The sequence below is a fragment of the Danio rerio genome, chromosome 16 (assembly GCF_049306965.1).
Source record: "Danio rerio strain Tuebingen ecotype United States chromosome 16, GRCz12tu, whole genome shotgun sequence".
Taxonomy (NCBI): domain Eukaryota; kingdom Metazoa; phylum Chordata; class Actinopteri; order Cypriniformes; family Danionidae; genus Danio; species Danio rerio.
Genome location: NC_133191.1, coordinates 49,301,987 through 49,323,645, shown reverse-complemented (window position 1 = coordinate 49,323,645; position 21,659 = coordinate 49,301,987). Strand labels below are relative to the sequence as shown.

The window sequence follows — 21,659 nt, the reverse complement described above, 5'->3', positions numbered from 1 at the left end:
AGTGTTTAAATAAAATATATGCGCTGCGTCCGAAACCGCATACTTTCATACTATACTGTACGCTAAAATCAGTATGCGAGCCGAATAGTATGTCCAAATTCATAGAATTCTAAAATCAGTATGCGAAAAATACCCGGATGACTTACTACTTCCAGCGAAATTCTGAAGTACGCATCCCATGCATGCTGCACTATCCTATAATCCCCCGCAAGCGAATTCATGAATGGGAGTAAAGCGACGGAGGTACGTCACGTGACTATGTCAGAATGGCAGATGTAGTACGTCCGAATTCCATTCATAGTTTTCACATTCATACTGTATAGAACATACTTTTCTAATGGCCGAGTAGTACGTTTAAATTCAAATGCAGAACGTACTGAGTAGTAGGCGGTTTAGGACGCAGCCATGGTGTTTAAATGAAATATATAGTGTTTAAAAATGAAAATGTTTTTGTTTTTTACCCAGACATTAAAAAAAATAAAAAATCTATATTTTAGAGCCGTAATCCCAATTCCGCGAGACCGTTATATTTTTGTCCAAGGTTATCATACCGTTAGCATCTTATACTGGCCTATGCCTACTTGCACCACACCATCTATGTTTTTAAGAAGAATCCTCATACAATCGTTGTATGCAACCTGCAGCTTATGAAGACTCTCCTTTTAAAAATAATACTACAGAAGAGCTGTGTATAAGTATCTAGTTCTAAAGAGAATTATCTTAACCTGCTCCAAACACTAATAAAACTTTCTCACCAGCATAGTTGCTTGAGCATATAACTTTTGACGTTCCCTGTACATATCAATATCATCACTCATGTCTTAAGTAATGACATGCCTTAAATATTTAACAGTTTTACTAACATTTAAAACTTGCCCTGACAAATAAAAATCTGGAATAATCATATCTCTATGTTCTTTGGTTCTACATGTCATGTAAACACTCTTTTTTTAATCTATATTGCACATTATATCTCTGCACAAATTTTAAGCAGCTGCTAAAAAACAGCGCTACTTGGGGCAAAGATAACCTGAAAGATATTCTGAAATCCTCTTTACAATGGTGTATTAAATGCTACAGTGCTGATTGTTCTAATGAAAGAACATTTAACTCGGTTTGTGGTAAATATTTCTGGTCTGTCGAGGTTGTGCAGCTGTGCCAGTGACCTCTTTCCCAGGCTTAGATACGAGCTCTGATGCCCCTTAGCACTGATGCCCTCGGGGCAAATGACAGAGTCAGCGTTCAACCTTCAGAGCTGTTCTGCCCCGTCAGCCCACATTTTCTCAAAGACTGTGTGCACGTCTCATTCTTGAACACATCTTTAGATTCTCAGTCTCAGCTATTCATGGGGATGAAGATGTTATTAAGCAATTATATTATTGTAGTCTTCCAGAAGGATGTGTTAGTGAGAAGTTAGCTGGTGATGGTTGGGTCACCGCCAGTAATATATTGCTCTGCTATGTCATTTATTTCAGTAATTTCAGTCCGTTCGATTGAGGCAAATGAAGTTACTGAGTATAAATAGGCACAGAGTTAACATTATTTACTTTCCAATAGAAAAGTCGTCTTTTATGCTGACCAATGCTGGGTTTATTTAATTATTGATTTGAACATGCTGTACAAAAATTGTGCAGTATCACAACAGCTCTTTTTTAAAATATTAAATTATTTCTGTGCTGCAAAGTGGTTTCAGCTAAATGTACTTAAGCAAACCTCAAACTACTGTATCTTGGATTTAAAGAAGCATTTTTGTCTATTGTTTGCACTGTTTGTTAAATATACCTTGATCTTTCCATTTAATATAGACATTGTGGCTAATATGACAATAAAAAGAAGTCATTTAATTTAAATAAAATACGTCTGTTTGCTCAGATTGTGAATATGGATTAATAAATACTATTTATTTAATGGTTATATTTAGGGATGCACCGATGTGGATTTTTGGGCCAATACCAAAAACAGATAAATAGATTTGGAAGGAGATAACCGATAGATTAGCCGATGAATATAAATATTTTAATATTTTATGTTTTTGTACAGTGAAGAAATAAATGCTTTTGTTACTTTGTTTTGTCTTTTTTTTCTAGTTCAAATATCTAAAAACTATTAGATCAACTAAAACTATAAAATTAAGAGTTATTCCTTAAAACAAGCACAATTATCTGCCGAATGAGGTAAGTAAAATCATGTTTTTTGCTTTACAATTTAGATCGTTGGACTAGAAATGAGATCAATTCTAAGAAAACCTTTTTTTCTGCGTAAATCATATATATTCCATATAAAAACAGTAATCAAATACAATTCTGTGGCTCCTGTTCAACTATAATTCAGACTTAACATTGCACATCTTATAATGTGACTATTGCAGGTGCGTATATTGCAATATCGATGCTGAAACGATATATTGTGCAGCCATATTATGTCATTTTCACAGTAATTTATACAGTGGCCTCTTGTGGATTTACCAGAAATAGTGTATTTGAAATTGTAAAAAAAATGTACATAAAATAAAATGACATAGTTCAGGGTACATATTTGTCAGTTCTCCAAAATGTAGCCTTGGGAACATATTTTAAATGAGCCTGGGTTGAATTAATTTGATGCAGGGTTCTTTTCTTTCTATTTTTGTAGGGCAAATTTTGACCTTTCAAAAATGTTGGCAGGACTATTACAAGTCTGAACTACTTTCACAGCTGAGAAAATCCTTATATTTTAGCCTATATATGGAAGTATATCTCATGTCTCTTGGCTCATGCATTGTAAACTTTTCTGTGGCCGTGTTGCATATTCTTCAGTGGGTTTATGCTGTGGTTTAACATGTCGTCACTTTTATTCTTGAGGTCTCTGTGTTTTTGACAAAAAGAAATGGGGAGCTTTTTTTGTTTGTTTAGTATCCATGGACCCTAGACTGTGTTTCAACACCATCTTAAGTTTCAGCCTCAAAGTTTCCCATCACGTCATAGCCGTGCATTCACTTCTGCATTCAGCATGGGGGGCTTTAGCATTCCTCGCTACACTTCATTTATCTGCATTTTATTCTGAATGAATGAAGTAAAGGCTCTAAAGCAGTCGCAGGTCCTGTAAAAGCAGCTGCTTTGAACTCGTGCCTGAAGAAACTTGTGCCAACACAAATGGCCTTTGCCCATCCCCACCGCGACATACATGGCATACAGCAGTATGAAGCTCTCAGCAGATGCTAACGTGGTAACTTATGAAAGTATTGATGTTCATCACCCATTCTTTCATTTGACATCCCTGCACTGGGATTTATTTTTGTTTAATTTAAAACAAGAAGTTAAGTAGGTGTGTACGTTTATTGTTTCAATATTGAAAGTGGATGTTGATTTGTACACGATTGTACAGTGTTTCGAACACTTTTTTGGTAATATCTACTTTTTTGATGTATTCTAGCTATAAGCATATTTTGTGTGCATCAAAAGAGAATGAATGAGGGATCAAAAGTCTATTTGCTTTTATTGTAATTATGGTTGCATAGCTTTATTAGGCAATGATAGTAAATAATTTTGCAATGTCTAATTTACTGTCATAGATAGGTAGTCAGTTAGAAAAGGTTAGATAATTGTTTTAAAGTACCCGTGTTATGCATTATAAGGTCATATTTTCCGACAACACACTGATATGCATGCAAGGTCAAAAAACGTTTTCATTGCCTTGTAATATGCATTTATTTTTAGCTAATTATCCCAATGACTCTCATATGATTTGTTTAGCGATTCATTTCTTCTCAAACCTCTCCTTAGCGCGATGCTAATCTGCGGTGGTTGGTCCAATGATCCAGTCTGTTGCGATTGGTCGACTGTAGGGATACTCTTAATAACCGATTAACCATTAACCAAGAGGGTGCGTTTTCAACCGATTAGTGGTACCAGTTAAACCAGGGGTGTCCAAATTGGTCCTGGAGGGCCGGTGTCCTGCATATTTTAATTCCAACCCCAATTCAACACACCTGAACCAGCTAATCAAGCTCTTTGTTAGTATAGTAGAAAGTATACTTAAGGCAGGTGTGTTGAAGGAAGTTGGCGCTAAACTATGCAGGACACCAGCCCTCCAGGACTGAGTTTGGACACCCCTGAGTTAAACGATTAAAAAAATATTATTATTATTATTTTTTATTGAATAATTGAATTAAATAAATGTATTATTATTATTTCAGTTTATCTGCATAAATGTGCAACACGTATTTGTTAACTTGCGGGACAGTAACACGTGCAACCACACGTGCTAACAGACATATTTTGCCAAAGAAGCAAAATTAAAGGATATTGCTGGTCACAGTTTGACACAGACGATTTGATGCCAAACCAGCGCCAATGCTGATTGCCTCTGTCCTAGATCCGCAACATTAATGCCTCCATGTATTTGCACAATTGGAGAAAGAAGCCATAATTAATATGTCATAATTTTAAAGATTATTTCTTGAGCATCAGATTTTTCCTCTGTGCTGATGTGCTTTCATTTTCTTCGTCTGACTTGTGGCAAGTTCAGGTGAGCGAGTGTTTAAGTAACCCTGGCAGGAAAATACACATTTAGATTTCAAAGAAAATATCTTAATATTAAAAAGGAAACATAAGATTGATCCTATCAATGTCGTAACGAACACCCTTACGTTGATTACGAACAGGCAAAAGATCTGGACGATCTACAAATCATTTAAACAACTCAGAGTTGAATCTTTTATAAAAAAAATCTCTATTTTTTTTAACAAGGTGCACTTTCAGATTTAAACCTTAGCTGGATGTTTTCATTGCACACTGCATGGAAGGTCATTTTCAAAAACCCTTAATAGGGGCTCTTTAATGTGATTTACTTCGCAAAACTAATGAACTAAATACTTCTTAAAATGGAACAAATCTAGTTTGAATTCAAATGCTATTACTATAGCAAAAAAAAGAGTTAAATATATTGTTGTTGTCATTGTTGTTAGTTGCCTTTACTTTCTGTGGTAGTTTCACTAGATTTTATTTTCTCACTGCCACTTAGTCACTCAACTATGCTCATGCAAACAGACAAACGCTTTGTCTGACCACCGAGATCTCTCTCCCAGCCCCTCTCCATCATTTCCTCATTTTTTTTGGTCGTCTTTTCTTCCTCCGACTCTCACGTGTCCCCAGCTGGGATGCAGAGAGAGTGTTTAGTATGCCAGCAGCGCTTCTGAGCCTTCCTGATTCTCCACAGAAAGCAGGACAGAACGTGAAGAGAGGGGCTTTACAGCACTACTGTGGACTTTGGGAGCAGAGTTTCTAAGATCTGCTCCAGGAATGCCCATGATTCATTTGACCTTGCTTTTACCCAATCCCCAGTTGTCCCTTGTCATCCCGGACACATGAGTTCTGCCCTGTGTTACAGTCTGGGGGGAGGGAGAGTGTAGATGGAGGATTTGGAGCAGTTGTTTTCTCCGGGTGAGCGTTCAGCACTTTCGGGGACAGACGTGGATGGTGGTGGATCTATGAATGAGGTCCTTTAGAGAACTGGGGGTTGGGTGGGATCTTTAAGAAGGGGCTGAGGAAGGCGTAGGGGGTCCAGGGGCCCTTAGAAGCCATGGGTGAATGGGAAGGCCAAGGCAGCTTTGTTCTGAGGTTGAAGGGCCGTGGGGGAGACTTGAACACAACTGAAATTTACAGGACCACATGAGGTGAGGGATGGAGAGGAAGTTCCCTTGGCCATTGACAACGTGGCAAAGCTGAAAAACAAGGGTCATGACCCTAAAGTGAGTCGTAGATGTGTACTGATATACTGAGAAACCAAGTGAAAACTGAAGACATTAACAGTATTCATGTGTTTTTTAAAGTAAAATGCAGGTGTTGCTAAAACAGTTAGAAAACCACTGATCTAATGTTTGCTTTACAGGGCTCAAAATTAACCTTTTTTCTTGGTAGTAACGGTGCTCCTAACTTTAAAAATGTAGGCACACCAGACAAAAATTTTGTCGCACTCGCCAAAAATTATGACCACTGTTACTACACGTTTTATATTTACATATTCTGTATATTAACCCTCTAATCACAACTAACAAATCAACAAAAATCTGCATGTGCTCACCGGCACTCACCGCACTGCTTGATGTGAATGAGATGAACTGAATTAACAATGATAACTGTGCTGTGTTCTTACGGGTGGTGTCTGATATTGCACAGATGATACTGACATATAACTTTATTATTTGCATACGCCATCTTACTAACAGTGACAATCTTTTCATGAGCTACTATATTAGTTTCATCTCGGTGAATGCATGCTCTTTAGCGATGGTGAACATGGTGTCACGCCTAACAGCATCTTGACAATTAAATGAAGGATTAAATAACTTCAGAACATCTGGTGCTTAAAATGTTAGATTCAGTGGCAAACACTGTTACCTGAAAACTCTGTCCCACCGGCTTTACGGTGAATGGCTCTAGTCATTTTCATAGCAGACTTTAAACACTGGAAGCCTTTTATCCACTCTTCGAAAAGTGTAAATGCTGAATTTACATTTGCCACATGATCACTGATCAGATGTGTCATTATTTGTAACTTTGGGGGGTTTTTGAAACTAAATCTACCAGTGTTGTTTTCATTCTCATTTTCGTGACTGTAGCTCCCTGTCATCGGAACTGAGTGATTGACAGCTGATATTTACCAATCCATTCACACTTTGTTCTAGTGCAATGGGCCAATAAGAAGAGCTTGAAGGCAGGGCAGGCATTGCGGGCTTTGTTTACTGCAGCTAGTTGACATGTCAACTGTTTTAAACTAAAATAAATAGCCTAAGACTTTCTCCGGAATAAGGGTTTTTGTTTGTGTAAATCTAAATAAATAAGCATATGTAATGTTCTGACTTTTTTTTAAATGATCAACAAAAATACAAAAAAGGTATTCAACAAATCCAGGTATAAACCTTAGTAAAATCAAGATAGAAAATAAGATGTAATTTGTCAGTCTCATTTAATGAGCATTCAGCTGTGTCGCCAGCCAGTCGTTCCCATTATGCTTTTGGTGAGCACAGTCTTTGGAGAGCAACTGCTGTCGACTGCTCAATCCGAGGTACCCACCTCACCGTCGAGAGTTATTTGGTCCACGTCAGCGTGACATCAGAACGAGGCAAACACAACTCGGACACATTTCTAATGCCCCATTCACACGGGGCATCAGCGTCAACGCTTCCCATTCACTTTGAATGGGTGCCGTCAGGCGTTGCCCAACTGCATTGTGGATCCGTCGGCGCCGTTTCAGAGGCGTTGCTTGCTGCAAAATTTGGGACTTGCTCAACTTTTCAAGCGCCGATGCAAGTGTCAGCCAATCAGATTGCTGTATGCAAATACACCAGTTTAGACTGTGGCCTATTGCTTACTAATTTCATTGGTTCATTTCGATCGCGTCAGAACTTCAGACACGCCCTCCGTCAAGCGTTGATACTGAAGCCCTGTGTAAATGGGGCATAACCAGCATGCATCTTGCTGTAATCACCAGGGTTATGGATTCTGCGCCGATTTTGGTCGTCTCAAACGTGCCTAAAGATTCATTAATCCATTTATTAAGAGTCACTTGATTTTGATTTGAACTGGATTGGCTGTTTTGAATGAATCATTCACTTTTTTTTACGGTGTTTGCAAAAATGTATATGGGCTGAATTTAAACAAACAAATTAAATTCAGTAATGTTCAACATAATGTGTTCGTTTAAATTCAGACCATATAAATTGATTGCAACCACTTAACTTAAAAAACATTTTGTAATGTCCAATGAATCTTTTTTTTTTCAGTAAATACTGGCTGTTTTAGTGTTTATTTCTCCCAAAAACTTGAAAATCTTGATTTCTGGTAATCAGAACCATTCTACTAACATAAAAATAGTACCACATTGTTATGGTGCCAGCACAATTCTATTGGTCCATTTTAAATATTAGCGTACATGAATCCTGGTTGAGTTTCAATGATTTATTTTCAATGCCTGTAGCACCACCATACTTCCCATCAGTCCATTACATCTTACTAGATTATGGTCACTTGGGCTTTTTCTGAAATGCATCCTCAAACTGTGTTCATAATCTGCCCTTTTATTGGTCTGGGCTCTTAAAAAGCTGCTTAGTCTTGGAGATTTGGAGGTGGGGTTTCGGGTGGCGACTCTTCAAGATAATCGACAATAGATTGTGGAGCCTCTTCTGCTTGAGTGCTTAATGGCTACTGTCCTATTGTGTTGTTTTGAGGTCAAATCCAGGACACCTGCTGAGAGCAACAGCCACTGAAAAACAATGAGCGTAATGGCCAGTTCCAGTTTAATGATATCTGAGGGACATGTTGTCTAGTCATCGTTAGTATTGTTAGCATTATCAACCACTCCAAATCTCATGGTGTTTAGTTCACCTGCAGCCTGTTCTTAATCGGAGCATGCAGAAGAGGATTAATAGAGCTTTAAAGTTGTAAAAAAATAAATAAATAAAAATAAAATGCTTTTATTATGAAAATTATTAATAGGGTAACTATATATTTTTTATATTTTAGCATATTATATAAATTTTTATTTATGATATTTGTTCCCAAAAATGTATATGTAAATAAACAGAAAAATATTCAAAATGTGAAGTATAGCATGGTATAAATAACATCTTAGTACATTTTTAATGATAATGCATTCTGATAATGGATTATATAAAACACAGATATGTGATAATGGAATTACATTTATTTATTAGGCATTGGTAGTACAATATAAATAATTAAATGTTGATGATTTGGCTAAATGACTGTTATGTTTATTAGGTTTAGTTTATGGTCATTACTATTTTTCTAAAAAGCAGAAATCTTTTTAAGTATTTCTTAACAGATTGTTTATTTTCTTTTCTTTATTTTTATGAAGACAAACAAACTCAAATAAAATCTCTCTGGATAAAATATTTTATTTCATTTTATTTTATGATTTCTGAAAAGAAAAACTAGCAAACAAACTCAAGCAAACTCAAGCAAAATCTCTCTGAATAAAATGAAAAAGAAATATCCAGAGAGATTTTATTTTATCTCTCTGGATAAACAAATAAGTACAATTATATATATATATATTAATATTATATATAAAGCACAATATCTCTGGATATAATAATTTTAGTTTTATTTTATTCAGAGAGCTTTCTTTGAGTTTTTCTTTTTTTAGAGAAAAAATAATAAAATTTACAAAATAAAATAAAAAAATTTATTTTATTTTATAATTTTTTTTCTCTGAAAAAAACAAAAAGCAACTCAACGAAAGCTCTCTGGATCAGTATTTTATTTTATTTTCAGTCTAGTCCAGTCCAGACCAAAATTGCAGTGTAGTAAAAATTTATTTAAAATGACTTTACTGTACTGTATTGTACAAAATAGGGCTGCACGATATTGGAAAAATCTGACATTGCGATATTTTCTTTCGCTGTGATTTATATTGTAACATGAATACAATTTGAGCAGATGACTTAAATAGCTCTATTTGGAATAAAATCATTACCTTTGATTGTATTAATCTTGTAGAGCAGTGAATCAAAGAAATTCCAAGAATAAACGAATAAGATAGAGCGAAGAGAAAAGTGAGTAGTAGTCAGATATTCATAAATACGATACGATTTTATCATGATATTTTGCCTCTGATAATGATAGATCACAATATCAGTGACATATCACAAGAAAATAATCCACAGGGAAAATGTATCAAAGAGTTTCTTTTATTAACAGCACATGTTTTTCTTAGAATTGCAACACTGAAATATGTTCGATCACAAAAATTAGAACAAACTAGAAAAAGCATGAAAAATTCTAATCTATTTTCTACTTTTGCCATGATCCCAGTCATAAATCAGACCAAAATAACAACCCCTAACCAAACTGAAAACCCCATAAAATATAGAATCATCTTCAATCTTTGTCAGCAAATATTGACCCTCCTGCTCGACTGGTTGTGTGCGTGTGCGTGTGCGCGTGCATGTCTCTCTGTATGCATACAGCAGAAAAACTCACCATCTGACAGCACAGAGGGAGGAACTGACATTATTAGTGTTTGTGTGTGCGTGTGTGTTTGTGTTTGACCCATTTTATCCAGCACACCTACAGGCTGAATATACAGGACACACAGCTCACACTAAAAGGTCCTGTGAAGTTCTTTGAAATGTGCATTTTTATTCGATATTTGACATAATCTCAACCAAAACATGAAGGGCGGGGCATGGTAGTAGCAGTAGCTCCTCCCCTTTAAAAAAACAGCCAATAGTGTTTTGTTTTTATCGCAGCTCTGTGAGTGAGAATGATAAAGCTCAAGCGCATCAAATCAAAAGCAAATGAGATGGGGGCGGGGCATGTCAGATACTAGAGAGCATTTGATTGGTCATGATGAGGAACTGAAGTTTGATGTGTGTTGAATAAAACCACTGATCCATTTACACTGTAAAATGCAATCAGTTGACCTAGAAAATTTGAGGAAACCAATTGCCTTAAAATTGCTAAGTAGTGGTTTCATTTTGTGCATAACTTGAAACAGTTGTATTTAGAATTTCTTAATAAAGTAAACTTCAGTATCGTTGACTCAATAATTAGTTGTGTTTACTTCTTATTAGTGTTTACATTACTAGGAAAATATTAGGAAATCGATTGCCTTAAAATGATCAGGTAAGCTGAACTAAAACATTTAAGTCAGGGGTCTCAAACCATTTGCGGCCCTCAGTGCAATATTTTGTGGCCCGCGCCGACCGCTGAACACTGACAGAATCGGCGGAGCGGGGAGAGAGAGCGCTCCCCGCTCCGCTTATTCTATCCGTACACAGCGGTCACTGGCATTCCCCGCCCGCCGTGTGAACAAAGGGGCGGGGATGCCGGTGACGTCACCACGCACCCCGCCCCTTTGTTAGACGCTGTGACGGGCGGGAAGTGTTAGGAGGGAACTCGCGCTGGCCAGAACCAAGGTAAGCTGTTCCCGCCCCTGCCACTTAGCTACCTATCTGCAGCCTGCCACCCTCCTAGCCACAGCCTGCATCTTATATATTATAGGTAGATACAGACTGGTACAGACTGATGTGACTGGAGTGGGGTAGGGGTGTTTTATTTATACATATATACGCCTTTTTTTTAGGTGAGGGAATGGAAGTTTTGAGTGAGTTCCCCCACTTTTTTCCCTAGGACTTCAATAAGTCAAAGTACAGGTCTAGACTTAATGATGATCATCTTCAAGCCATACTGAGGGTCTCAACTGCTTCCGCTCTAAAGCCAAATGTGGTTCAGATTTGTGAGAAGAAGCGCTGTCAAGTCTCTGGCAGCAAGAAGTAGGCAAAAGATGCCATGTTCAGAAGAACTGTTCATAATCTTCACTCAATGTTCTATTAATGTTCAGGACACTTCATGTTCAGAAGAAATAATTAAAACTGTTAATAATGACATTTGAGGACTTTTTTTGTGAAATCCCTTATGCGGCCCAGCCTCACCCAGACTTTGCCTCCTGCGGCCCCCAGGTAAATTGAGTTTGAGACCCCTGATTTAAGTAAAGACAAAAACCAATACCTTACTTCCTTACCGTTTATATCGAAGTTGATATTCAGCCGCACCATGCTTTCGTAACATCTTATTTACCCCCCCCCCCAAACCTGTAAGACCAGGGTATATACACATACACAACGGACAATTTAGCTTATCCAGTTCACCAATAGTGCATGTGTTTGGACTGTGGGGGAAACCGGAGCACCCAGAGGAAACCCACGGCAACAACAATAATTATGAATAATATGTATATAATAGGGCTGGGCGATAAAATCAGTATCGGTATTTATTGACTGAACAACATTGTCAATATTGATTAAAAAAGATTCACTATGAAGTATTGGTGTGAAGCGCTATATCATTCATTCATTTTCTTTTCGGCTTAGTCCCTTTATCGTTCTGGGGTCACCACAGCGGAGTGAACCGCTAACTTATCCAGCATATGTTTTATGCAGCAGATGCCCTTCCGGCTGCAACCCATCCCTGGGAAACATTCATACGCACTCATTCACACACATACACTATGGACAATTTAGCCCACCCAATTCACCTATAGTGCATGACTTTGGACTTGTGAACCTGTGCAAACATGGGAGAACATGCAAACTCCACTATGATATACTCCTAAACTGATCCAGCTGAGGCTCGAACCAGCGACCTTCTGGCTTTGAGGTGAAGATGCTACCCATTGCGCCATTGTGCAGCCACATGAAACTTGATAAATAAAGTGGTTAAATTAAAAAATCTTAATACTCCAAAATTGGTTGTTAAATATATTCAATAATTATCAATATGGAATAATGTGAAACATATTGTGTTTTTTTTCATTATATCTCCATATCGCCCAGCCCTAGTATATAATATAGTTTATTTAATATTATATAAATATTATAATTTTTATTATTATTATATATAAAATGTAAAATATAATTTATTATATAATTATATAAATATTATTACATGTATTAATATATTATTATATATTTATAAATTTTCAAGATCAAAGAATTGGAAAAACTCTCCTATTTATTATGCTTAGGTCTGATTATGCTTAAGTTTGAATTCTTTCACCTGTTTCCTCAGTTCCCTCTTCACCATTCTCTATCATTAACATGCTTTCGACACAGGACCACTCAAAAATTGTAAATGCATATTATTGTAAGTTCTCTGTTATTATATATTATCTGTTATTATCTTAGATTAACAACTTAATGTGCTAAAAAGTTGGGGTTACTTGTTTAAATATTGTAAGGTGAACAAACTTATTCATAATAAGTTAACTGCGCTTAATTGTATTAGTGAGAACAGCTACTGCTTTTAATAGTGTAGGTGGAAGTGACAAACTGCAAGCCTTACATGTTTGTATACCCTTTTAAAAACTTTTAAACAGTAAATTTGAGACTGTGTTGGTGCGCACTAGCTTATATATTTCCTAAAAACTTACAACATTGATACTAACAGCTTTCTATTAATTTATGGAACTTTTAAACACACAGACACACTTTTGTGTGACTCTTACACGAACCCGCTGGTCATTTGAATATTTCTCTCCTGCTTTCTTTATTTAACAGCCATGTGGTTTCACCCTTCTCTCTCTCACACACACACACACACACACGCACTCACACATTGGGCCTTTCTTCATGGTCAAAGCCAGCGCTGTTACTATAGAGACGCTGCCCACATGATGATGGTAGTGACTTTGACAGCGGCTCTCCGCTATAATAAGCCTCTCTCAGTCTTCACTCTTGTCTAAATCAGCACAATTGAGCCGCGTTCACTCAACAGCTGACAGTTCTTACTATGCTGACCTACAACCAGCATGCCTGTGTGTGGTACAAATAAACTGCTGCTGTTACACATGAATATTTGGGCTTGAATAGCATGAGGTAATGCCTGTTTTTGGATTCATAAATACTTGGTTAATAATGGGTTTGCTAATTCGGTTTAAGTGTGGAGCAAGAATTATTTCTAACGTTCTCTGTGAATGACTTTGGTTGAGTAAGGTGCTGCAGGAGATTTGGGGAAAAAAAACTTTTTTTGGGGGGGGTGGGGGAACTAGTTTTTTGTATTGAATTTTAATGTTTATTGTATTACCTTTTTATTATATGCATGATTTTTGTTTTATTTGTTTTTCTATTTGCCAAGTGCATTTATTATTATTATTATTATTATTATTATTATTTTGTTTTGTTTAAACTCAGTCTAAGTGTTTCTTCCTGTGATGATTACTTTTTAGTTTATATTTTTTGTACCACTTTTTTAATTTATATATATTGACTTATTTAACATTTTTATTGTATTTTATTTGATCTCTTTTATTTAGCTTATTTGTAATTGACTTATTTTTACTTTATTTTACTTATTTTGTTTATTTTACTTCATTATATTTTCATAGTTTTTATTTTACTTATATACTACTTTGTATTATATATTTTAATTTAACATATTTTGTATTTAGCTTTTTTATTTTATTTGACTATATATTCTACTTCTTAATATATATAATATATAACAATTTTTTTCATATTTATTTTATTTAACTAAATTTTTTTTTTACTTAATTTGCTTAAATTTTTTTGTAATGAGTTTTTTTAAGTTTGCTTTTTAGTTTATATATATATATATATATATATATATATATATATATATATATATATATATAATATTTTTAATGTAACATTTTATTGTTGCGTTTTACTTTTTTATGTTCTTATTTTTATTGTACTTTTTATTTGACTAATTTACTTTTATTTATTTGACTTATTTGATTATTTGCACTTTATTTATGTATTTTATTTGAGTCATTTTGAATTTATTATGTGTTTTATTTTTGCTTTAACTTGTTTTTGTTTTTTATAGTGAGCTTTTTTAAACATTTCTTTTTAGTCCATACATATTTTTATTTTGCTCTTTATTTCATATATATATATATATATATATATATATATATATATATATATATATATATATATATATATATATATATATATATATATATATATATATATATATATATATATATATATATATATATATATATATATATATATATATATACATATATATATATATACATACATATATATACATATATATATATACATATATATATATATATACATATATATATATATATACATATATATATATATATATATATATATATATATATATATATATATATATATATATATATATATATATATATATATATATATATGGTAATTCATATATATTACCAATACTACTAATAATAATACTTATAATACTACTACTAATAATAATAATAATCATCATCACCATCATCATAATAATAATTAATATTAGAGTGATTTCTGAAGAATCATGTGGCTGAAGACTGGAGTAATGAAGCTAAAAAATTATCATTAAAAATCACTGGAATAAATAATTAAATTAAATGACAAACTACTTTTGTACAGTTACTTTATAGTGAATTTCATTTCTTTTTACAATTTTTACTGTATTTTTGATTAAATAAATGCATCCTTATTAAGTAGGATAAGCTTATTTTGATTGTGCTATCTATCTATCTATCTATCTATCTATCTATCTATCTATCTATCTATCTATCTATCTATCTATCTATCTATCTATCTATCTATCTATCTATCTATCTATCTATCTATCTATCTATCTATCTATCTATTTATCTATCTATCTCTCTATCTCTATCTATCTCTCTCTCTCTCTCTCTTTCTCTCTCTCGGTCTATATATATTTTTTTTATTTAACATTTTTATTGTTTTTTATTCTACTTTTTTGTTTTGCTTATTTTTATTTTTATTATTTATATTTTATTTACTTTACTTTTATTTTTTTTACTTATTCTGTCTGCGTGTGTGTGCATGCAATATTTTTAATTTGCTAAGATACATATGCATGTTAAGTAGTACAAATCAACATTGCAGAAAGAAGCACTTTAGGTGAGAATTACCTTACACAAATTCTTCCTGTGGTCAGTTTTCTCCTCCAAGTCAACAAACATCATGACAAAGAACCAGTTTAAAGATATCCTCGCTGATCAAATTACAAATTTGACTATTTCCAGAGTAAGGCATGTTCATTATACGGCATATATAAGGCAGTGTGCTGTATAATAATGATTTGATCAGCTGTAGTTTGAAATTACAATGTTTTTCGCTTATTATGCGGTCTCTGTCGCCATCTTGTGGATGAACATCATCAACCGTCTGCTCAAAGACAGGCTAATGGCCGCCGATGCCCTGTCTCAGAAATGATAAATATTTTAAATAGGCACTCTCCTTACGAATAAATGGCATAGTTACAATCTAAACAACAACATTATTGACTAAAAAGCCTCAAAAGTACATTATGTTGCCCAACAGCAGCAATATTTGTCAAACTGTGAGGTTTCCTCTGCTTGTTGCTGTATGTGGGTGGAGTAATACACAAGGGTGAAGGGTTAAGAGGCTGGACGAGTGCTGTTATTTTGCAGAATATTGAACATCAACCGATCAGATTCAAGAATCAGAGAGAACTGTTGTAAAACTTATATAATATTGACTTAGATAAAAAAGGGCAATTTTATGTATTTATTTATTTATTTGTGGCCATATCCACCACACAGATTTCTCACACTCATATAAGCCACCATAACTCTTATTGCTGCTTTTTATTTTTTCATGCTGACTCATTTATGCATTTTCATCATCCACAGTGTTTGAGGTCAGGTTTCTTGTATGTGTGTGAGCGTATAGTACAGACCCACGGCTGACGTTAAATTCTCCTTTTCTGTGTTAAGTGTCAGGAGCCCATTGGGTTCGGAAATGCGCCATGTTTGTGAGAACGATGAGCCTGGCAGACATGTCCGGTAAGTGCCGCTCTGCTCCGCTGCCAAACGCACTTCACGCCCTGGATGGGATCAATTCTGCCTTTTTTTTTCTTTTAATTTTGCACTTTTTTTTTTTTTTTTTTTTTTTGCAGTTTTGAAGTAAACTGATAGAAAGTTTCATAAAGATGATTAAGATGCTTTTGATGAATCACAGGGTTTGAACCCATCCCTGCCCAATCTTAGAATGTGCCTGGAGCTTTTGTCTTAGTGGGTCTCATTCACTCCTAATTGTCGCTCTTAAAAATGGATATTGTTGAAAAGCAGGGTGTGTGTGTCTGCAGCGGGTACATTTCTAAATACTTGTCCATGTCCATTTAAGGGCTTTCATACAATAACCTCTCATATAGGCATTGATATGATCTGTTAATTAGTAGTAATTTATATTTTGATGTCTTTCTGTTTATTTACGGTTGTGAATTGCATTATGGGACCTTAATCTCTGCTCTCTCGACCTTTGTTGTTGAAAATTTAACTTTACAATTTAACCTTTTATTAACATTTTAATAGTTTGTAATTAAAAAAATGTAAAAGGAATAATAAAAAGAGAAATAAGTTTGTAAAATAACAGAAAATGTATTGCAGTTGATTACAAGGCTTTAGTACCGTAATATATAAACACCAACCCAAACAATATATCACTTTAAACATTTAGAAATGTTAATAAAAGTCACTTCTTACAACTTTTCTAGATTAAAAGTTGTTGGAAGAAAGATCAGAGTCCCATAAAAGGCAAAAAAAAAAAAAAAAAAACTAAGGCTAATTTTACAGATATTTTTATAGTGTGTTTCCTGCATATGCTCTCATATCCCTATACAAACTTAAAAATAAAGAACTTTTGTTCTGTTCTGAAATTTTATTTAAAAAAATGTAAGTGATAAATATAATGTGACACATAACAAACTGTATAGACACAGCGGCTAATGAATGGTTAGTGAATGAGACTCATGTCTTGTGATGTTTCTTGTGTGCATGTTTCCTGATCTCTGCATTTTAGTGTTTCCTTTTGTCTTTTTGTGTCCAAGTTAAAAGGATATTTGATTGTACTTTGTACAGTTGATTACTGATGGCTTTGCTGAAATTTTAGATCTGATAATAGTGTTGATATCCATGCTCAGATTGGGTGTTTTAGATTAGGTCTGCATGATTAATCGGAAAAAGATCGTGATCTGGATTCGACCCAACTCCAATCAACAGTAGTTAATCAACAGTAGGGCTACACATGAGCCTAATATTAGTATAAATTTCAATTTACTAGAACATCTATGTTAAGCTGCTTTGACACAATCTACACTGTAAAAGCGCTATAGAAATAAAGGTGAATTGAAATTTAATTAAAATTACACAGTAAAAATGATATGAAAAAGTCATGACAACAACAGTTTTTTTTTGTTAAACAGGTTTAAGCTAAATTTAAATCATACAAACTTTAACTTAATATTTTTTATGAGTTTTATTGTTAGTTAAAATCACTAGAATTTTTTTTTGTCTCTGCTAAAAAAAAAATAAGGCAACGAGAATTGTTTTACAAATTACTAGAAAACTGGCAGCTCAGTGGGTAGCACAATCGTCCCATAGCAAGATGGTTGCTGGTTCAAGCCCCGGCTGGGTCAGTTGGCATTTCTATGTGGAGTTTGCATGTTCTCCCTGTGTTCTTGTGGGTTTCCTCCTGGTGCTCCAGTTTCCCTCACAAGTCCAAAAATGTGTGGTGTAGGTGAATTGGGTAAGCTAAAATTGTTCGTTTGAGTGTGTATGGATGTTTTCCAGTAATGGGTTGCAGCTGGAAGGGCATCCGCTGTGTAAAACATGTGCTGGACAAGTTGGCGGTTCATTCCCCAGATTAACTAAGGAACTTAGCCTAAAAGAAAATAAATGAATTTATATACTAGAAACTGAGTTGCTGCAAACGATGATTGATTATGAGCATCTCATATACAAAATTAGTCATGTATTTGTTTAACTTTGCTAAGCATTTGCAATTCTGTCTTATAACAGTTTATTTTTTTATTCAATCTATTGTACATTCATAGTTTAAACTGAGACATGAACATTGAACTGTCAGGATACACCAATAAAAGACTGAAAATCCTTAATTAAATTTAAGGCTAATTGCATAGCGCTTTTCACAATTATTAATGTTTCAAAGCGGCTTTAAAATAGGTGCACATTATGATTAAGGTTATTTGTTAGCAAAACTTTATTAGTTACTAAAAGCTTTAACAAATTAACTAGTAACTAACAGCTTTTAGCAGGTAAAGTTATTATAGATAAAACATAGTTAATCTGCAGCTGTACTGTATAGTATATAGGTGATGTCTATGTGTACATGTTCAATGAATTGTATTAAGTGCACTTAAGTGTTTACTGCTGTCCTCAAAGTTTTCAGTGGTTGGCATCATGTCTTCAAAAGTGATAGCGAGTATCAGCCGAAAGCGAGTGTAGAATACAGCACAAATGCTCTGTCATCCGAGCAGCCCTCGTCTTCCTGCAAACAGCTGAGGAGTCACAGAGGCCTGGCGTTTACCCAGCGTTCAGATCACCACATCAAATATTCAACAGGTGCCTCTGAACGGGAGCTTTTTCTGTGTCTGAGACGCTGAGCAAGGCGAAGATAGACAAGCTTGAGGAGTGTTTTTTTGAAGGGAATTACAGAGGAAAGAATGTATCTGTGGAGGGTCCCAAGCCAGAATTGAACATCTAAATTGGTGATGATGGTGAAAGTGTGGCTAGTACTCAACCTTTTTACCCTCTCTAGTTGTGCCACACCGCTGAAAAGATGTTCAAGAGGAAGAGAATGCTTAAGGTATGATGGATTCTGTCTGAGAAGATTATTTACCTCTTCTGCTGGAGGTTGGGTTATAGATTGGGTGTTTTGTTGTATTCAAAGTTGTCAAGAGCAGCTTGTATTGTGTTTAAAAGAGAAATGTTAACCAGTCATGGAGAACGTGTATAATGTTACCACTGGAGAGAGGGCATGGACTGGTGTTTTGCTCATTTTATTAGATAGGGTAGAAATGTAGACAAGTTATACCTGCTTGGACTAGGTGGGTTATTAGCATGTTTACATCCCAGGTTTAACTCAAGTGAACCTGTGTGGCAGCCAGCAGGTGTGTTGTTTCCTGTAAATCCTCAAGCGGGTTGGCCAGGTGTGTGTTTACATAATATCACCACAGCCTTGGTTGAAACCAGCTGCGTTTGCTGTCACTACATACAGTAATACCCGCAGCATCGGATGAGGGACACTTGAAGGTTGAGTTTGTGTTTGTTGTGGGTTGAATGGAAACACGCTATGCCTCTTTGGTTTTCCAGACTCGCTTTGTTTTCCATTGATGATGTGAGGTTTTTAAGCTGGACAGGCCAGTTTTGTGGTCTTGGTATAAAGTGTGCAATGAAAAGCACCCCTTGTAATGACTCTTCCGTCTTCCCTCTTTATCCTACGAAAGCGGCGGAAGTGGTCGAAACAGCCAAAAATAAGAAGTGAAAAAATGACAAGATGCTGTGCCAATCTGCTGGCTGGTTTTACTCTCCCTCACACCAAACTTTCACACCAAACACGGAAAGCGATTTGCTATGAAACATAGATTTTTAGTTGCTTGCACTTCGAGATTTAATATTTTGTACTATAAGATTAACAGCTCAATTTTTCACTTTGAGGATCTGTAACTCCATATAGTAACGCTGGTTAAATGAGGTCTCGACGTGTTTACTGCCAAAATTTTTATAAGGGAAGGCCCTTTTTCCATTGTCACTTTTTCTTCTGTTTAAAGGATAGACAAGGAGGGTAGAATTGTCGTTTTATTTATAGAACTTTATTTTTGGCTTAGATAAGAGATCCAATATTAGGTAGCATAATTTTTTGTTGTTTTGTCCTTTTCATTCATTCATTTTCTTGTCGGCTTAGTCCCTTTATTAATCCGGGGTAGCCACAGCGGAGTGAACCGCCAACTTATCCAGCAAATTTTTACGCAGCGGATGCCCTTTCAGCCGTAACCCATCTCTGGGAAACATCCACACACACATTCACACACACACCCTTACACTACGGACAATTTAGCCAAACCAATTCACCTGTACCGCATGTCTTTGGACTGTGGGGTAAACCGGAGCACCTGGAGGAAACCCACGCGAACGCAGGGAGAACATGCAAACTCAACACAGAAACGCCAACTGCGCCGAGGCTCGAACAAGCGACCCAGCGACCTTCTTGCTGTGAGGCGACAGCACTACCTACTGCGCCACTGCTTAGCCCTGTCGTTTTGATCCCTTGACAAATTTGAAAATATTTATGCTTAATAAACCTGTTATCCCTTTGTGTGCTTAAGGAGCAGGAAAGGGGACTCCGGGTGACCTCTTTTAATAGACGGTCATCCTTATCATTATGTGCATAGCGTGGTGCTTCCACCACATAACAACAAGTGTCAAGTCCCGAGATTGGGATTGGGCAGTCCACATTATTTAATACTGTAGCTTCTGTGTTGTGGAGCATTTTTGAGTGAAATACCATATTCATAAGGGGAAATATTTGAGCAAGCATCACATTACTGTTGCTTATCCTGATGGTAAAGGATTTGACAAACCTTTAAAAGCCTTAAACACCACTTAGTAGTGTTGTCATGAAATTGGAATTCGATACCAATTGGTTCTGAAATTTTAAAAACGTCCATTTTTTGTCAACTTTTGAGCGCTGTTGATCACTTACTTTAAACAGCGCTAATTTGCCGTTGTGTTCACGTGCTCAACTGAAATGACTGTGATTGGTTGTAAAGGTCATCAGTTCACCGAACTCATGGTTGTTTATTAGCAGTGTTGGAGAAAGTTACTTTTAAAACAAGTAATGCATTACAATGTTAAGTTACTCCCCCCCAAAAAAGTGCATTACTTAGTTACTTTTTATGAAAAGTAATGTTTTATATTATTTTTGAGTTACTTTTGCGTTACTTTTCCTTACCTGGCTGAGGTTCGATCTCTTTCAGAATTTGAACTTAAACTTTTTTTTCACCTTTTTAATAGAGAAGCTTTGCATTTAAAAACCACCTGTATAACCTACACATTCACTTACCTTAGTAAGTATGTAGGATAAAGTTCTATTTTGAGAACTTTTTGAACCCAGAGCTATACATGCTGTATATACAGATTCATGAAAGCATGTAAAGTAATGTGTTTGCTGAATGTTTTGTGTCATTAGTTAAGTAAATTCACTGTATGTTGATATAAAGACTGCAATAAAGCTGAAGAGTGCTGACAAGAAATTATTAAGGCAAAAACAGATTTAAAACCTTCAAAATGTTTAATAACAA

At 35.1% G+C, this 21,659-nt stretch overlaps 1 protein-coding gene across 13 annotated transcripts in view; it reads left to right on the top strand.

Annotated features, from left to right (window-relative positions):
* The window catches only part of arhgap33 (Rho GTPase activating protein 33), a 94,973-nt gene that overhangs the window by 13,926 nt on the left and 59,388 nt on the right, over positions 1 to 21,659 (top strand). For 8 of the 13 annotated variants that reach the window (XM_005158402.6, XM_073926700.1, XM_073926699.1 and 5 more), the window contains exon 2: positions 16,276 to 16,344. The exons of 4 other annotated variants lie outside the window; for them this stretch is intronic. In XM_005158402.6, coding sequence (XP_005158459.3) covers positions 16,276 to 16,344 — 69 coding nt within the window. Of the gene's footprint in view, positions 1 to 16,275; positions 16,345 to 18,741; positions 19,166 to 21,659 lie in introns of those variants that run through there. One more of the 13 variants, XM_073926698.1, reaches the window with a different exon arrangement.